General features: G+C 42.0%; 1 protein-coding gene across 1 annotated transcript in view; it reads left to right on the top strand.

Moving 5' to 3' along the window:
- Nucleotides 1-12,613, top strand: part of hdhd5 (haloacid dehalogenase like hydrolase domain containing 5) — a 58,049-nt gene extending 45,436 nt beyond the window's left edge. Inside the window, exons 5-8 of the mRNA XM_033037224.1 lie at nucleotides 7,987-8,020; nucleotides 8,892-9,066; nucleotides 9,524-9,712; nucleotides 11,000-12,613. Coding sequence (XP_032893115.1) covers nucleotides 7,987-8,020; nucleotides 8,892-9,066; nucleotides 9,524-9,712; nucleotides 11,000-11,390 — 789 coding nt within the window. The 3' untranslated portion in view covers nucleotides 11,391-12,613. The remainder of the gene's footprint in view (nucleotides 1-7,986; nucleotides 8,021-8,891; nucleotides 9,067-9,523; nucleotides 9,713-10,999) is intronic.
- The last annotated feature ends 7,433 nt before the right edge of the window (nucleotides 12,614-20,046 follow it).

The following is a 20,046-nucleotide window of genomic DNA, read 5'->3' as shown; positions in this document are numbered from 1 at the left end:
AGGACCACGGTGCAATCGTGAAGGGAACGGATGCAGTGGACTGACTGCAGCAACACTGTGATGCAATGCTGGGATGGTAAAACCTGCAAATGAGGAAAGATACCAGTATCAATGTACACCCTATGCCAATAGATGTTGGGATTTTTGTTTTTCATTTTCCTTTGTTTTTATCTTCAATTCTGAACATAGCATTGTTCAAGTGCAACCTTATTAAATGCAAATGATATTTTTCCTTGCGCAGGGAAAAGTGACACTGGTGTGGCAGTTGCTAGCATTGCTCTTCTTCTTCTTGCGTATGGCGTGCACAGCCTAAAGTTGTAGTCAACTTGTTCTGTTTGATAGTGTTTGTGCACGTCGGGTTGATTGCATTAGTCGAAACAGGGTGGACCATGTGAAGGTTGCAATCTCCCACCCCGGCATTGCTCTAGGACCCTGCCATAACTCATATAGAAAGGTCACTGTCAGAGGGAGGCCAGTGCTGTCACACTGAGATATCCATTGAATGAGTGCATCAGTATCTAAATGTTGGAGAATTTTGATTTATGAAGATTACTGGAAATTTGATAAGTTTTGAATATGGCAAAGGGCTTTGATAACTGGGACACACTTAATTGAACAGGTGACTCGGGCATGTAAAAGTTTATACAGTAACAATTCCTGCAATAACTTTACAAAAGAAGTTTGTAAAAGGAAATAAATAATTTCCTGGCACCTGAGAAGAGTCATTGAATATAGAAAGGCTTAGAGACTTTTCATAAGCAATCAATGGAGAAGTTTAAGAGATTAAAATTAGAAGGAAATATAGCCCAAGGCAAGAAACTTGGGTGCACTGTTTAATGATGTTTTAGTTGAAGAAAATGAATGCAGGTGAGACTAAAGTGGGTGGTATTGTAGATAGCGAAGATGGTTTATCAAAGGCTACAGCAAGATCTTGATCACTTGGGCAAGTGGGCCGAAGAATGCATAAGTAAGTTTAATGCAGATAAAATGTGAGGAGCTACATTTTGGAAAGTTTTACCAAGGCAGGACTTTCGCTGTAACTGGCAGGGCTCTGGGGAGTGTTGTCGAGCAGATGGATTTAGGAGTGCATGTACAGTGGCGTCACAGGTGACAGTGGTCAAAAAGGCTTTCAGCACATTGGCCTTCATCAGTCAGGGTTTTGAGTGTGGAAATTGAGATGTTATTTTATAGATGTACAAGACTGGAATTTGTACAAGACTGGAGTTTGTGTTCAGTTTTGGTCATCCTGCTCAAGGAAAAATCTGTTGCAAAACTGGAAATAGACACAAAATGCTGGAGTAACTCAGCGGGACAGGCAGCATCTCCAGAGAGAAGGAATGGGTGACGTTTCGGGTTGAGACCTTTCCTCAGACTGGAAAGCGTGCAGAGACGATTTATGAGGGCGCTGCCAGGACGTGAGGGTCCGAGCTGCAGGAAGAGGTTGGACAGGCTAGGGTTGTATTCCTTGGAGTGTAGGAGGATGAGAGGTGATCATATAAAGGTGTATGAGATCAGGAGGGGAATAAAGAGGGTAGACGCGCGGAGTCTTTTACCCAGAATAGGGGAATCAAGAACCTGAGGATACAGGTTTACGGTGAGAGGGGAAAGATTTAACAGGAATCTGAGGAACAACCTTTTCACACAACGGGTGGTGGGTGTATGGAACGAGCTGCCAGAGGAGGTAGTTGAGGCAGAAAGTATAACAACATTTAAAAGACATTGGACAGGTACATGGTTAAGAGGGATATGGGCAGGTGGGACTATGGTTAACCTTGGTCAGAAAGGGCAAGCTGGGCTGAAGGGCCTGTTTCCGTGCTGTATGACTCTAAAATTGTTCATCTTTAGTAACTGTGTCCAGCACATGACTGTGCCTTGTAAATGGAGCTCTGACCTACCTTAATAACATTGTTTCAATAATTTATTTCTGTCTTGCATAAGACACAGAGTTAAAAGGTGTAAAGGTATTGTAATTTGTAGTAGCCTAGTTTACATAAGACAATACAGCTCAGGCAATGGGCCCTTTGGCCCACAATGGTTGTGCTGAACATGATGCCTAGCTGAACTGAACTCATCTGCCTGTACATGATCCATATCCGCTCCCTCTGTTCCCTGCATTTCCACTTGCCGATGTAAAAGCCTCTTAAACACCACTATTGTATCTGCCTCCGCACCACCCCTGGCAATGTGTATAAATCCTACCCCGTACATCTCCATTAAACTTTACCCCTCCCGCCGTATACGCTGTGGCCTCGAGTGTTGGATATTTCCACCCTGGGATAAAGATTCTGACTGTCTACCCTATCTATGCGCTCATAATTTTGTCTACAGGACCAGCCTAGGGAACTTTAACTTTTTTTTAAACAACAACTTGTCCTGCTCACGTATCATTACTGATTGCGCGAACATTTATTAACGTCCCGTGTCCTGCTACATGTGTTATTTTCCTCGATTGAGAAGTGTAAGTCTCGGGGTCGGATGTTGTTTCAGATGCTCTCTAATACCTCCAGCAGAGGCCTTCTGGAGTGGAACATTTTAAAATTTCAGCAGGTGAAGGTATTTCTCCTGATTTACTGTCCTGAATGACCTACTCCTTGTTTGGATACTGCTATTCATTGTTCCAGACTGCTTCACCACCGGATGGCTGCCCGTAATGGCCGCCTCGCCAGCAGTCTGTCATGTCCCTTCTCTGTTTTTATTATTTTAAGTATGTCTTGAATGTTTGTTTTAATGTCTCTTGGTATGTTTTCTGTGGGGGGGGGGTGCGGAATCGGGGGAAACCTTTTTCAGTCACTTACCTCGACGGAGAGGCGATTTTTCTCCGTGTCGCATCTCCGCCCTCCCCCTTTGCGGCCTACAATGTGGAGTTGTGAGGCCTATCCTGGAGACCGGCCCGGAGCTTCAAGCCGCGGGTACGGTGCTGACTTGCCATCGTGGAGCTTGGCATCTTTTGCCGAGGTTCGCCAGTGTTGGAGCTCCGACCGCGGGGCCTGTGGACTTTAACACCGTGAAGCCCATGGTCTCCAGTAAGAAGCGGTCGACTCGGGAGCTCCACGTGTTTCGATCCGTCTCGACGCCGGAGTTTCGATCATCCCAACGAGAGGGCTTGAACAGCAGACCATCGGCAACGGCCCCGTTCAAAGGTCCCGACCACGGGTGAACAAAGGAGGAAGATGACTGAACTTTATTGCCTTCCATCACAGTGAGGAAGGTGGATTCCACTGTGGTGGATGTTTATATTAAACTTTATTTCATGTGCTGCGTGCATTTTTTGCTTTTTACTTAGTATGGCTGTATGGTCACTCAATTTTCACTGCACCATAGCTGGTACATGTGACAATTAAATTGAATCTTGAATCTTGAAGCATCCTCCTACATCCACTGCATTAGGACAGCTAAGAATTTTACACATTTCAGTCATGTCACCTCTCATTCTTCTAAAATCTAAAGTGATGTCTAGGCTAATCAGACTCTTCTCTTATGATACAATAGTCTATTCACTTTTTCTACTTTCCCCTCATTGTTTTCTTGGCATCCCTTTGTGAAATTTTAAAACATGCTCAGTTTTCAATGTTACTCCCTTTTCTGAAGATAGACACAAAGTGCTGGAGTAACTCAGCGGGTCAGGCAGCATCTCTGGAGAGAAGGAATGGGTGACGCTGCCTGTCCCGCTGAGTTACCCTGAGGAGGCTGCAAGGTGACTTGGATAGGCTGGGTGAGTGGGCAAATGCATGGCAGATGCAGTATAATGTGGATAAATTGAATTGAATTGAATTGAATGCCTTTATTGTCATTCAGACCTTACGGTCTGAACGAAATTTCGTGCCTGCAGTCATACATACATCATACAATAATAACAACAATAAACACAAATTAACATCCACCACAGTGAGTCCTCCAAACACCTCCTCACTGTGGTGGAGGCAAAAATCTTAGAGCTGCAGTCTCTTCCCTCCTCTTCTCCCTCTGCGCTGAGGCGATACCCCACCGGGCGATGGTACAAACAGTCCCGCGGCTCACCGAACCCCGCAACGGGCCGGCTCAAACTCCGCGGTTCGGGGTGGTCGAAGCTGCCGCCCTCCAGTCCAACGGACGCAGCCGCTAGCCCGCGGCTCAACCCCGGACTCGGGTCATAGCCGCCAGAACGCCGTCCCAGCCATCGTTCCAGCCCCGAGCCGGATCGCCCTCACGTGAGTGCCGTTCCTCCCTCGGGCTGGGCCACTCCGACGGGAGCGCCGTTCCACCTCGGGCTGGGCCACTCCGACGGGAGCGCCGTTCCACCTCGGGCTGGGCCACTCCGACGGGAGCGCCGTTCCACCCTCGGGCTGGGCCACTCCGACGGGAGCGCCGTTCCTCCCTCCGGCTGGGCCACTCCGACGGGAGCGCCGTTCCAGCCCCGAGCTAGGCCGCCCTCACGGGAGCGAGCCCAGTGCAAGTCCTGACTGGCTCTGCCTCCGGAGTCTCGAGGTCGCCAGCTCCGCCATCAGGCCTCAGCGCAGACGGAGGCAAAGAAGGGGGATACGATAAAAAAAGTCGTATACCCCCGAAGAGAGAGACAGCAAGCCCCGTTTCAACCCCCCCCCCCCTTCCCCCCCCCCCCCCACATAAACACAACCTAAAAAACAAAAACTAACTAGACAAAACGAAAAAAAACAAAATAAAAATTTGAGGTTATCCACTTTGGTGGCAAAAACAGGAAAGTAGATTATTATCTGAATGGTGGCCGATTAGGAAAGGGGGAGATGCAACGAGACCTGGGTGTCATGGTACACCAGTCATTAAAAGTAGGCATGCAGGTGCAGCAGGCAGTGAAGAAGGCGAATGGTATGTTAGCATTCATAGCAAAAGGATTTGAGTATAGGAGCAGGGAGGTTCTACTGCAGTTGTACAGGGTCTTGGTGAGACCACACCTGGAGTATTGCGTACAGTTTTGGTCTCCTAATCTGAGGAAAGACATTCTTGCCATAGAGGGAGTACAGAGAAGGTTCACCAGACTGATTCCTGGGATGTCAGGACTTTCATATGAAGAAAGACTGGATAGACTCGGTTTGTACTCGCTAGAATTTAGAAGATTGAGGGGGGATCTTATAGAAACGTACAAAATTCTTAAGGGGTTGGACAGGCTAGATGCAGGAAGATTGTTCCCGATGTTGGGGAAGTCCAGAACAAGGGGTCACAGTTTAAGGATAAAGGGGAAATCTTTTAGGACCGAGATGAGGAAAACTTTTTTCACACAGAGAGTGGTGAATCTGTGGAATTCTCTCCCGCAGAAGGTAGTTGAGGCCAGTTCATTGGCTATATTTAAGAGGGAGTTAGATGTGGCCCTTGTGGCTAAAGGGATCAGGGGGTATGGAGAGAAGGCAGGTACAGGATACTGAGTTGGATGATCAGCCATGATCATATTGAATGGCGATGCAGGCTCGAAGGGCCGAATGGCCTACTCCTGCACCTATTTTCTATGTTTCTATGTTTCTATGTTACTCCAGCATTTTGTGTCTATCTTCAGTTTCAACCAGCATCTGCAGTTCCTTCCTACACATTGCTCCTTTTTCTGGCAATCTTTCTGGAGCTGAAACCGGTTCTTAGCTCACCACGCCCATGCCAGTCGTTTTGTGCAGGAATTTCTCCTGTAATCCTTGCATTTTTTTTTCATGTGGGTGCACTTGTTTCGAAAGCAAAGTATGTTTGTTCAAATCTTGTAAAATTTATCTTAAAATGTTAAATTTCCTGTCCATTGTCATATACGTTTAATGCAGTTTCCCATCCACCCCAGCCAACCTGCACCTCATATCTTCTTAATTTGCTTATATTTTGATTCATCACTTTAAACCTCAAATGCAAACTTAAACTTAATGCAAAACCATGGGTCACTCTTTCCTAGGCCCCATTTTTAACCAGCTTATCAATGAACTATTCCCATCGCACGGTACTAGATCTAACCTACCCTACCAACCCTCACGGTCCCTCAGATCCACATCAGCCGGTCTCCTCTCCATCCATGTCCAACCTCCGCAGTTTTGGGGACAGAGCCTTCTCCAGGGCAGCTCCCAGGCTCTGGAACTCCCTCCCCCAACTGATCCGCAATTCCGTGTCCCTCACCATCTTCCAGTCCCGCCTCAAGACCCATCTCTTCACCTCTGCCTATCCTTAGCCCCACGTCCCCCTCCCTTTTCATTTGTGCATTAATTGCCTCATATTGTGTTTTGAATTGAATTCTGTCTTTACTTTGTGTACTAGTCATGTCTCTACTATTTATTTCATTCCCCTTACATGTTTTTCCTCTACCTGCTAAATTTTTGTAAGGTGTCCTTGAGACTCTTGAAAGGCGCCCATAAATAAAATTTATTATTATTATTATTATTAAAATATCCTGCAGCCTAGGTGGTGCCGCAACATACTCATCAAGAAAATAACCTTGGATACAGTCAAGAATCATTACTACTAATTTGTCTTGCTGAGTATACATGTTGATTAAAGTCCCTCACGATTACTGTGTTAACCCTGTTACATTTAACCCCAATGTCCTCCTTTTTATGTGCCCTGCATTCGAACCTCTATTTTAGAAGTTCATAAGTGACTCTCACCAATATTTTCTCCCCTCCCTTCTCTACCCACGAATGTTGATTCAGTCTGCTCAACACGGTGGTAATTCCATACCATGATCTGCTGAGTCAAGATCCTTCTAACTACTCCGCTGATGTCATGACGTATTAATAGCACTACTCCACCTCCTTTTCCATTCCTTCTGTTCTTCCGAAATGTCAAATAGCTCTACTCAGTTTGTAACACCACATAGTCATAGTTATGTGACTGCAATTAAGTCATGCCTTCAAAACATTCACGGCACATTTTGGTCGGCACGGTGGCGCAGTGGTAGAGTTGCTGCCTTCCAGCGAATGCAGCACCGGAGAACCGGGTTCGATCCGGACTACGGGTGCTGTCTGTACGGAGTTTGTACGTTCTCCCCGTGTGTTTTCTCCGAGATCTTCGGTTTCCTCCCACACTCCAAAGACATACAGGTTTGTAGGTTAATTGGCCTGGTAAATGTAAAAAAAAAGTGTCCCTAGTGGGTGTAGGATAGTGTTAATGTGCGGGGATCGCTGGTCGGCCCAGTCCCGTTGGGCCGAAAGGGCCTGTTTCCGCGCTGTATCTCTGAACTAAACTAAACTAAATTCACCTTGTCAACCTTCCAGGACATTATTTTGCAGTGGACCTTCAGTACCTCCAGTACCTCCAGTATTTCTCTGCATCCTAGAAAATCAATATCAAACAACTTCCACACTAAACCTTGAAAATGCCAAACGTTGGTACAGGTGTCAGAGGTTATGGGGAGAAGGCAGGAGAATTGCGTTAGGAGGGAGAGATAGATCAGCCATGATTGAATTGCGGAGTAGACTTGATAGACCGAATGGCCTAATTCTACTTCTATTCCTTCTGACTTATGGCTTATGAGTATACCAGAGATAACAATTGAATAATTTTAATGAAATTATGTTTGTAGAATGGTACTGTTTAAATTTGAATAAATGGAATTTTGAATTAAAGAATTTCAAAACAAGACTATGAAGTTCAAAAAAATATCTGCAGATACTAGAAATCTAAAATAAAAACAGAAAATGCTGGAAACATTGTGAAGGTCAAGCAACATCAGGTGGAAGGAGGAGGAACTGAGTTAATGTTTGAGGTTATGGACCTATCGTCAGAACTCACTGAAGTGTCTTTTCCCCCTGGATTGTTAACTGTTTCTCTTTCATTAAATCTTGCTTATGTCAGGGGTTATGGGGAGAAGGCAGGAGAATGGGGTTGAGAGGGAAAGACAGATTAGCCATGATTGAACAGCAGAGTAGACTTGATGGGCCAATTGGCCTAATTCTGCTCCTATCACTTATGAACTTAGGAAGTCTTTACAGCATAAATAGTACAAATGGTATATTATATATTCAAGTGGCAATAAAATAATCTATTGACGTGAGAATTCTTTATTTTCAGCCATCCGTACCCATAAAACTTCCGAACATTGAAGGTAACTGAAAATGTTTATTTTTGTAAAGAGTTTGCGCTGATGTGTTGGTTGGAAGTTCTGACTGCAGCAATGGTACAATATGTTTTACTGCATATGATACTGCTATGAAGTTACAGTCTAAATCTGGGATCAGAGTTCATTCTGGCACCAGAGTGTGTTCGGCTCTTGTGAATGTCGTGTTTCCTGCACCGTTTAGTTAGTTGGGGTTTTGGCACCTGATTTACATAATTGCAAAGTTGTTCCCTACTTTCTCACTTGGAATTGTGGTATTATGTATCTACACTATAGCCCACTGAGAATCTTCCAAAATCGCCCAGATTACCACAATCTCTGCAATCACCAGGGATTTTTCATCTTTTTACACCAATTAATTTCTTCAGTAGTTTCTACTTAATATTTCTACTTAAAATTGCTTTCTTTTGTAACACCCCTGGTTTCACACAGTTCCTTGTATATGGACTCTGTGTATATGTCAGTATTTGTATTGAATCCCACAAGATGGAGTAGAAACATCACTGTCATAAGAGTGCCTCAGTGAAATGGACAATGTCATAATGTAGGTACACAAAATTGCTGGAGGAACTCAGCGGGTGCAGCAGCATCTATGGAGCGAAGGAAATAGGCGACGTTTCGGGCCGAAACCCTTCTTCATAATGTCATAATGTAAATATCTTTATATTATCAACAGCATTTTCATATGTTTTAATATGCTGCAGTCTTTTACATGTGTGAGAGAGATTATGAACCTAAGTTTACATTGGTGGAAAGCACCTATTTGTGTTGAATTGAACAGTACATATTATCAAAATTTGGCTCAAGGCAGCAAATGCTTTAATTTATCTCTTCTTCCTTTCTTCAATTTTATCTTTAGCTATTATCCTGCTTTGTGAGCCTGTCCAATGGGAAACACATCTTCAGCTGATCATTGATGTCCTCTTGACTGGTGGAAACCCGGAAAGGAATCCTCAACAATTGCTTTCCTCTCATATTCCTGTGGTGGCTTGTAACACAGACTTGATGTGGGTGGCAGAGGGGAAATCACCAAGGTACGATTGAGCTGTTCTTTCCTGTTTCCAGAGTTTAAACAATGCAATCACGTCTGGCAAATGCCAATTGAGATAGAAAGTAAATTTACAAATCCTATCAATATTTGGCAGCGGTAGAGTTGCTGCCTTACAGTCGCAGAGACCCGGGTTCGATCCTGACTACGGGTGCTGTCTGTACGGAGTTTGTACCTTCTCCCCGTGACCTGTGTTGGTTTTCTCCGGGAGCTCCGGTTTCTTCCCACACTCAAAAGACATACCGGTTTGTAGACTAATTGGCAGCCGGTAAAAATTGTAAATTGTCCCTGGCGTGTAGGATAGTGCTAGAATGCGTGGATCGCTGGTCGGCGTGGACTCGGTGAGCCTATTTCCACGCTGTATCTCTAAATTAAACTTTTAAAAAAGTGATTTTCAGCAGTGTGACATTTGTTTTTTTAAACTTTCCCTTTTGACTCAACAGGTTTGGCCATGGAATATTTGTGTTGTGTCTTGAAGAGATTTACAAGAAGATCACAGGCAAAGAACTGAAATATGAGCTGGTATTAGGCAAACCAAGTGAATTAACCTACCATTATGCAGAGTGTCTAATAAGGGCTCAAGCTGCTGGAAGAGGATGGCAGAAGCCTATTCACACACTTTACGCGATTGGGTAAGTGGCTGCAATTAGATTAAAAAAACATGCCGTTTCCAGAGACCAAAAACACCATTTACTGAGTGATTTTAATTTAAAGTACACTTTTGATTACTTGTGGGAGCAACAGTCTAGTTCAGTGATTTCAAACTTGGGAGCACACAACCTTAATTTTGGTTTGGGATTTGGGTGAAGGATTACAGGAAGTTGACGAGTCTTTAAGAGTGTGTTGGTTGTTTAGTTAGAACGTTCGCAAAAATATATATAAGTAAATTAAAATATACTTGCGGCCATCTGCCCCTCCCAATTCTCAGGATCGCTAGGGACAACCAAATCCCAGTAAAAGCACAGACCTCTTGTATAACCAGTCATTTGTATGAAGGTGTATTTTACTATGTCTGAACTAGGCATAGAGTGATACAGTATGGAAACAGGCCCTTCGGCCTAACTTGCCCACACCGGCCAACATGTCCCAGCTACACTAGGGCCACCTACCTGCGTTTGGTCCATATCCCTTCAAACTTGTCCTATCCATGTACCTGTCTAAATGTCTGTTAAACATTGCAATGATACCTGCCCCAACTACCTCTTCCTGCAGCTCGTTCCATACACCCAACACCCTTTGTGTGAACTAGTGGAAACAATTAAAAAAGGCCAGGAACCACTTGCCTTTTGCCTCAATGTTTGAAGACTCGTGTATTAGCAAAACATGTTATCAATGCCAAGCCCCTAATGTCAGATCTTGAATTTGTTTAGGCTAAATCATCATTACAGCAAGTGGTTTGGTTTTACAAAGTTCCCATCTTGATGGGTGGGATAAGCTTTACCTGTCTTCAGCATGTTGGATGTGTAAGATGTGCCTTTTGTAAGGCAAGGTGGCTAGTCATTTCTCAGTCTGTTGTTGTTACCATGCAAGGTTATGAATGGACATTTCAGCAGGAGTGTCCAAATGACACTGTGGCAAGCCCTCGTTAGGAGATAGGGAGAAGAGTAAAATAGGAGGGTGAAAAATGTCAGGGAAGATAATAAGAAAGATAATCAGAAAGATGATTATGTATGATCACAGGTTTCACAAATAGATAGACTTGACTTTGGTGAAAAATATAAATGCATGTTTTCTTGTATTAAAGTGGAATTGGGGTTAGCACAGGAGCTAAAGTTTAAAAGATATAGGATTTTGAGGAAGATTCTGGAGGTGAAACTGAACGGAAAAAATTCTAGCTTACCCCGGTAACGTCTAATGCACCTCATACATGCAGACGGCACAGAGGCTGTGCGCTTAAAGTCAATTTTATTTCATTTTAGGGATAATTTAATGACTGACATTTATGGTGCTAACCTATACAACCGCTACCTTGAGGAAGAATCTTCTGCTAAAGGCTCCCTGGTACAAGCTAAAGTTGTTGCAGGAAAACAAACAGCCACACTTTCGCAGGATGAAGATCTTAATGTATTGACGAGTGAACTGATGCAGGGTTCTGCTACGTCCTGTAAGTCTGTGCTGGTTTGCACAGGAGTGTACAATCCCTGTAAGGATGACATGCAAGGTCACAAGGAATTGATTACAGGACCTGTATTTCATGGCCACAGGGACTTTAGGTTTGATGCTGAATTAAGTGATCCAGACTATATAGTACCTAATATTGATGCTGCTGTGGATCTGATCTATAAGTTGGAAAAATATGTGCCAAACTAATGCTTCTTTATAAAGCTTTTACCTGTGAGCTCAACTTGCATCTGAAGGAAGAAAATGCAGATTTTTAAAAACAAAGTCGCCTGGTTTGGTTCAAATATCTAATTGTCTTCCATATGGTTTCTCTCTGCATTGGCAGAGTTGCCCTCAGTTATAAATGTTAGTTTTAAAGCATTGTAGTTAAAATGTTAACATGATCATGGTCAATGATCTTTGTGTCATCCAAAGATTTGGTGATCCCACTAACTTTTGATAGCACAGCAAAAGAACAACTTACCCTCTTTATGGATAACTTCCATAAAATATGTTATATTTTGAAAAAAACAAACAGTTTTCCAGCAACATTCAGAATGAATATCAATGTGGATTTTTTTAATCAAGTTGCTATTGTGAAATATATTGGTGAAACTCGTTGTGTAATATATTGGTGCTCTTACTTGACTTTAAATTTCTGACAAAAGATACAACTACCACTGCCAATGTTGATTAAGACAACACCTGAGGTATGAAACAGTGTTTGCAAACTAACATTTGAAAATGCTATTGATCTGGCTTTTTTTTACTGGAGTACTGTTAAGTTTAACATGTAAGCGTTCAAATCATAGGTCACGTTTCTTCTTTCTTTCCTCTCCCCACTTCAACCTATTGCCCACAACCAGACAGAAGTGTATTAATGTAGGTTGATATATACTCATGGTTACCAGTGTGGTATCTGTAGTTTTCTATTTCCTGTTTATATTAGATATGCCATAGCAACAGTACAAAACCACTCTTAATTATTCTTCTGATAAGATTGTGGCCATTTTTTCGAGTTAATACCATTTTTATATTGTCAGTATTTTATAATGTATTTTGTTACCCAGAAAGTAGATGAGAAGATAGTCCTCTTTTAATATTGCTAAGTGCTAATTTACTGTACTTGCTACGACGTGACTATACATTTCAGCAGCATGTCAACTTTGTGGGCACTTGCCACTTCAATGTTGAATTTTAAGTGTAAAGATTTACCATGTTCAACAAATCTTGCTATCAAAGATGAGATTTGTTTTAAAATGACACATGCAGCAATTAGTAGTAATCCTGTCAGAAGATCAGGGTTGGATGCATGCCCTTTCACACAACCTATACATTTTAACTGCTAAATATATGAAGGATTTTATCTCATCAAACAACTCTAATGTAGAAATTTCAGTTAAGAATTAAAGCCACTGATTATTGTCTCTTTATTTTTTGTCATTTGAACAGCAAAGGTGCAGTTTAAATTATTTTGAGTTGTAAAAATTCTCTGTTTTCTCTTTTAGATAGTCTTTTTAATGCAGTGTTCACCTTCAAACACTTTTGTTTCATTGTTTGCAATGAAGAAGTGACATTACACTGATATTGGAACTGCCCACAAATATCTTGTGTCCAGCTCCAGCAATTCTGTAATTTGTATTGTATTGTAATTAATTTATTAGCCAAGTATGTAAAAACATACAAGGAATTTGATTTGCCATACGGTCATTCCAAAAAAGCAATAAGACACACAACTACATTAACATAAACATCCACCACAACGCACTGTGATGGAAGGCAATATCGTATTATCTTCTTCCCTCCTTTTTTCCCGTGGTCGGGGCAGTCGAACTTCCCGCAGTCGTGAGGATAGAAGCTCCCGCGATTGGGGCGGTTAAAGCTCCAGAAGTCGATCCCTAACCAAGGGACCACGTGCTCCATGATGTTAAGTCTGCAGGCTCCTGCGGTTGTAGTTCTCGAGATCGATCCCCAGCAAGAGGCCGCCAGCTCCACGACGATAAGCCACAGTGCAGACAGCTATACAATATGGAAAAAGTTGCATCTCCGTCGAGGAAGAGATAAAAAAAGTTTCCCCCACCCTCCACATAATACAAAACTAAAGATACACTAAAACATACATTTAACAACAGACTAAAAACAACAAAAGAAGAATGGGATGAGACAGACTGTTGGCGAGGCTGCCATCCTATGACGCCACCCGGTGGAATACAATAAACCCTCATTTTCTGTTATAACCGAGTACATCTTTGTATGTAGCTGAAACCAAAGAACTGCAGATGATGGTTAATACACAAAAGGACACAAAGTGCTGGAGTAACTCAGCAGGTCAGGCCGCATCTCTGGAGAACATGGATAGGTAATGGTCGGGACCCTTCTTCAGACTGATTCACTGCTGAGCTACTCCTGCACATTGTGTCGTTTCACCTTAAAAGTCAAGTCAAGTCAACTTTATTTGTCACATACACATACAAGATGTGCAGTGAAATGAAAGTGGCAATGCCTGCGGATTGTGCAAAAACTACAGAACAGAATAGTACAGAATCAGTATTTACATGTTAGAAAATAATTTAAAAAAAGACACAACACAACACAACAGTAAATTACTGCAGTAAATGAGTCCCTGGTGAGATACGAGTTTACAGTCCTGATGGCAACTGATAAAACTAGGCGGCAATGCCGCTGGTCTGCACCAGTGAGCCCTTCATCACCGGTTGACGTGGCTGTTGTTGTATAGCCCCTGTGGACGGACCTTTCTTCAGGCGTCCACTACCGACGAGGTGAGCTTGGTCACCATGGGGCTTCCTCCCCTCTCACCTGCTGTCGCTTCCAAGGTGGAGTATGTCGGCGACTCTGGGGGAGAAGGAGGTGGAGGTGGCGGTGGAGGGGGGGGGGGGGAGGCCAAGTAGGCGTAACAACGGGGGAAGGAGGAGCTGGTGGCAGTCGACAGCACCATGGGGCTCCCTCCCCTCTCACCAGCTTCAAATGGACCATGCGGTGTGTGAAAGGGGGCTCACTGGTGCACCTTGCAAGAGAATTACGGGGACCATTCCACTATAACCAAAATCTGTTATAAAGGGGTTCTTTAAACAAGGTTTTACTATAATGAAGAAGCTTATTTTGCACTAAAACATGCTTGTTCTTCTAAAAAGCAGATAACTATATAACCTTTGCATGACATGATCTTTGTTCATGTATAGAACTATTTTGTTTTTACTCATGTACAGGACATGTTCAACTCTAGTCTAGGCCATCTTTTTAGGTCTAACCATAATCCCTTTTGGAGAGATGGAGACAAGCTGTCGTCCTGCATCTCTGCAGCTCTTCCACTGAAGATGTTCAAATACCATGCAGCCAGAGTGTATAAATGAGGGGGTGAATTATTTGCCCTGAGTGGTGTTGAGCTTTGATTGCTTTTGACACTTGCAGTCAAATAGGCAAGAGGAGAATACTTCATCAGACTCCTGGCTTGATGGAGTGCTCTGGGCAACCAATTCTGCAGACCAGTGATTGCGTGCCATTCTAAACGACCCAGGGAGAAAGCTGATGCTGACGTATAAATCAGGCACACCATCAAGCCATTTGATTTGTATTTCACTTCCTTTTGTTAAATGGTTGCTTGATCAAGCATCCTGCCAATGTATATTTGCTCCTATAGGCAAATATTTCAACTTCTGATTGTGTTAACATTATTAGAGTCAAAATGTAATGACGTTTTACAATGTTAGTGTGTGTCAAACATATATTTTGTTGAAGCAGGTTACATACTCTCTCTTTAAACAAGCTCAGGGACTAGGGTTCAAACTCGCCTCTGAATGTTGGGATGAAATTCTTAGGAAAAGTGCGCCTAGAATGAGTTCAGGCAGGTTTAATTTAATCTGTGAGACAGTTAACTATCTTTAATTCAACAACAGTAAGGTCCTCTAGAAATATCAGAGCAAGGCTGGTGCAGCAAATGGAAAATTCACTGTTACAGGGAAGGTGCTGCCTGAAGTTATGAAATTGTTAAGGGAGAGAGTTATGAGTGCAGAATTGTTCGTTGTGAGTGCAGGCTCTGTCATGTTGTCACCAGGTGCCTGAAACAGAATGTACGCCATTCGCTGGGAATTACTTGCTTTGGACATCAGTGTTGTAAAATGCTGTTGTATCATTAATTATTACTGATTTAATACATTCTAAATGTACTTGCATTAAAAAAAAATCAAAAAAGCACAAAAACCATTGCGAAGAAAACTGCAAAGAATATACTGCAAAAGACACTGCTGGAGTTACTCAATGGGTCAGGTAGCATTTCTGGAGGACATGGATAGGTGACATTTTGGGTCAGGGTCCTTCTTCAGACTGATTGTAGTGGCAGGGGAAAGCTGGAAGAGAGGTGGGGGTCAGACAAAGCCAGGTTAGTGATAGGGAGGTACAGGTGAGGGGGTGGTTAGGCACATGTGGACACAGGCTAGAGATGAAAATGAGTGTGAGAAGACTAGCAGGCATGAATTATGAGGCTAGAGGAAGTGATGTAGGTATAAGATGGGGTAGGGGGCAGGATTATAGGAGAAATGGGAGCGTATCCAGGTGGGCAAAGAGAGGGGGCGAAAAGAGGGTAGAGTGGGTTTGATGGTTACGTTAAAATTTGAGAATTAAATGTTCATATCATTGGGTTGTAAGCTACCCAAGTTGAATATGAGATGGTGTTCCTCCAATTTGCATATGCCCTCACTCTGGCAATGGAGGAGACCCAGGACAGGAAATTCCCAATGGGAATGGCAAGGAGAGTTAAAATAGTTGGCAACTGGTAGGACCAGTCGATCTTGGCAGACTGAGTGCAAGTGTTTGGCGGAACGGCCACTTCGTTTACGCTGAATATGCTGCTGTAGAAAAACCTGACTTCAGAGTACTTGAGATAGACACAAAATGCTGGAGTATTCAGTCTGAAGATTGGTCCCGACCCGAAACATCACCCATCCAGAGATGCTGCCTGACCCGCTGAGTTACTCCAGCATTTTGTGTCTATCTTTGGTTTAAACCAACATCTGCAGTTCCTTCCTACACATTCAGAGTACGTGATGTGTGATGCATTTTTTTAAAATTAACGCTGATGTTTCTAGCACAATAAGATCAGTGAACAAGTGACTCTTTATGGGTAGGGAAAATTAATTAATCTGCTTTCTTACCATAATAACTCCCACAGAAAATTGAATACACATTCTGCATGCCAAGCCATTTAATGATAATGTCTGGACCTCATCCATGATTAAAGTCAAGGGAAGAAAATACAATTAGAAATTAAATGGAGATTCTCTTTGCACTATAATTGATGTGGGGAGGCACAAATTAAAAAATTGCAAACAATGTCAAATGGTAAACATTAGGAATGAACCAAAGGCAGTAGTTTGCTGCAATTGTTTTCCTCTGGATCTCTTTAATTCTATGTGGCATCAATGGCCGTGTTCTGATAGCCGTTTAATCTTCTATATGGAACATCAGTCATTTTCCCTACCTTTTTCACTAGGTAATAAATTGCATTGCAAATAATACTTAGGATTGGGTATTATTGTGTGGTGATATGTTATTTAAAGTATTTATTTTTCAGCTAAGTTGGGACTAGTGTGTATGAACAAAAAGTATTGCCCTCTGTGGAATAATTTATTGAATTAGCAGTTCCCAAGAGTGATTTATTCCACAATAATGCATTTAAGTGGGGTAACATCAATAAAGCAGTGACTTACTGCTTGCAAACCAAAGGAAATTATTTTATTGCAACAGCTGAGATATGAAACAGTTTGCAAACTAACATTTGAAAATGTTATTGATCTGGCATTCTTTACTGGAGTACTGTTAAGTTTAACATGTAAGCGTTCAAATCATAAGTCACATTTCTTCTTTCTTTCCTCTCCCCACTTCAATCTATTGCCCACAACCAGACAGAAGTGTATTAACGTAGGTTGTTGTATACCAGTGTGGTATCTGTAGTTTTCTATTTCCTGTTTACATTAGATATGCCATAGCAACAGTACAAAACCACTCTTAATTATTCTTCTGTTAAGATTGTGGTCATTTTTTGTGTTAATACCATTTTTATATTGTCAGTATTTTATAATGTATTTTGTTACCCAGAAAGTAGATGAGAAGATAGTCCTCTTTTAATATTGCTAAGTGCCAATTTACTGTACTTGCTACGATGTAACTATAAATCTCAGCAGCATGTCAACTTTGTGGGCACTTGCCACTTCAATGTTGAATTTTAAATGTAAAGATTTACCATGTTCAACAAATCTTGCTATCAAAGATGAGATTTTTTTTCAATGACACATGCAGCAATTAGTAGTAATCCTGTCAGAAGATCAGGGTTGGATGCATGCCCTTTCACACAACCTATACATTTAACTGCTAAATATATGAAGGATTTTATCTCATCAAACAACTCTAATACAGAAATTTCAGTTAAGAATTAAAGCCACTAATTAATGTCTCTCCATCATTTGAACAGCAAAGGGGCAGTTTAAATTATTTTGAGTTGTAAAAATCCTGTTTTCTGTTTTCTGTTTTCTGTTTTCTCCTTTTTAATGCAGTGTTCATGTTGAAACACTTTTGTCTCATTGTTTGCAATGAAGTGACATTTGTTGTTCATCATAACTCCATTATTTTAAATAACAATACTAATTCTACTCTAATATTTGAACATTGAGAATGTATTTGCTCTTAGTACTAACTCCAAGCCACAAGAACTGAATCGCAATAGAAATGTTTTAAGTACTTCGCAAAATTTATTGAACAAATCTTTTTTCTGTTATGTTTTTGAAGGCCTGATTACGCATTGTGAATGACATTTAAATTTTTCCCTAAAAGACAAAATGTTTTTAAGTCTGTATAAGATGAACCAGAAATGCTTGGATATGTGTTTAAAATATCCTAATATACTACATTCCAACCTTACATAATTTTTTTAATTCTTGATCTACTGTCTCTCACGTTGTAACATAATTTCACTATAAATTATGTGAGAAAATCTGTGTGGTATTGTTATTGTTTATGATTCATGTAAAATATATAAAGATATCTCAAATTTTATAATAAAATTTGAATTTTTAGCATTGAATTATTGTTAAGCGACAGGGGCTGTCCATACAAAGATTTGGATTGTTTTTTCTGGAACGGCTGAGGTTGAGGGGAGACCTGATAAGTATATTACATTATGAGGCATAGATTGTCAGAACCTTTCTTCTGAGGTGGAAATATCAAAGACATAGCTTAAGGCATAGCATTAAAGTGAGGGGACAAAGTTTAAAAGTGATGTGCGGGGCAAGTATTTTTTTACACAGAGGGTGGCGAGTGCCTGGATTGTGCTGCCAGGTAGGAAATGCTAAAATGAGCAATAATTCATACTTGCATACTGTAACCAAAGATCTGTGTTGAAGACATTACAAATCATAGTATTTAAAACATTGACGATGGAATAGTATCAGATTTGACAAACATTTAAAGTTATTAAGTTGTGAAGTTATTAAGACATTAAGCAAATAGGGCACCACAATGGCACAGCTACTAGAACTGCCGTCTCACAGCACCAGAGACCCAGGTTCAAGCCTGACCTTAGGTGCTGTCAATGTGAAGATTGCATGTTCTCGCTGTGACCGCGCGGGTTTCCTCAAACAACTAAAGACGGCCAGGTTTGTAAATTAATTGGCCTCTGTAATATTGCCCCCAGTGTGCATGGAGTAGATTTGAAAGTGGGAATAATGTAGAACAAGCATGAAAGGTTAAAACATAGAAAATAGGTGCAGGAGTAGACTATTCGGACCTTCAAGCCTGGACCGCCATTCAATATGATCATGGCTGATCATCCAACAGTGTCCTGTACCTGCCTTCTCTCCATACCCCTTGATCCCTTTAGCCACAAGGGCCAATAAAAAGGTTGATAGATGGTTAGCAAGGACTTGGTGGGACTAAGGACCCATTTCCAACCTGTATCTCTAAACTAAAGTTTGACTATTACATGTTTCTTCTGCCATTTTCGTTGACCTCACATTGAAATATAAGCAAGGTCTCCCACTAGTGGGAGACCTACACAAGCACTGGAATTTCAAAAGTTTGGGATTCCTATTATTTCCTGCCTTTAAGTACTTTTAGTGTAATGACAATGTACTGTAAAACATCCGGAATATCTTAATGTCAAAAATATTTGTTTATAAATACTTCCCTGTGGATGGAACAATGGAGATTTCCTCAGTAATTGTGGTTTCCCACCTGCTGTTGTGGATGGAGATTCACCTGCCTCTACTGTTTCCTGCAGTTCTGCTCTCACTTCACCTCCCCCTCAGCTGGAACAAGGTTAGAGTTCCCCTGATCCTCTCCTTTCACCCTACCAGCCACCACATCCAACACATCATTCGCCAACTTTTACACCTCCTTTAATGCAATTCCAACACCAATCACATGTTACTATCCCCACCCCTTTCCACAAAGGCTACACTCTGCGCAACTCCTTGGTTCGCTCAACTCTCCCTCCCTCAAGGCTCTTTCCCCTGCATCTCCAGGGGATACACCTGTCCCAAGACCTTCTCTCTCACTTCCATTCAGCGACCCCAACAGCCCTTTCAGGTGAGTAGAGTTTCACATGCATCCCTTCCAACCTTGTCCATGGTATAGAAACATAGAAAAACAGGTTCAGTAGGCCATTCGGCCCTTCGAGCCAGCACCAACATTCAATATGATCATGGCTGATCATCTAAAATCTGTACGCCATTCCAGCTTTTCCCCCCACATCCCTTGATTCCTTTCGCCCAAGAGCTAAATCTAACTCTCTCTTGAAAACATCCAGTGAATTGGCCTCCACTGCCTTCTGTGGCAGAGAATTCCACAGATTCACAAC

Source organism: Amblyraja radiata, chromosome 18 (genome assembly GCF_010909765.2).
Source record: "Amblyraja radiata isolate CabotCenter1 chromosome 18, sAmbRad1.1.pri, whole genome shotgun sequence".
Taxonomy (NCBI): domain Eukaryota; kingdom Metazoa; phylum Chordata; class Chondrichthyes; order Rajiformes; family Rajidae; genus Amblyraja; species Amblyraja radiata.
This window is presented reverse-complemented; position numbering and strand designations above follow the sequence as displayed.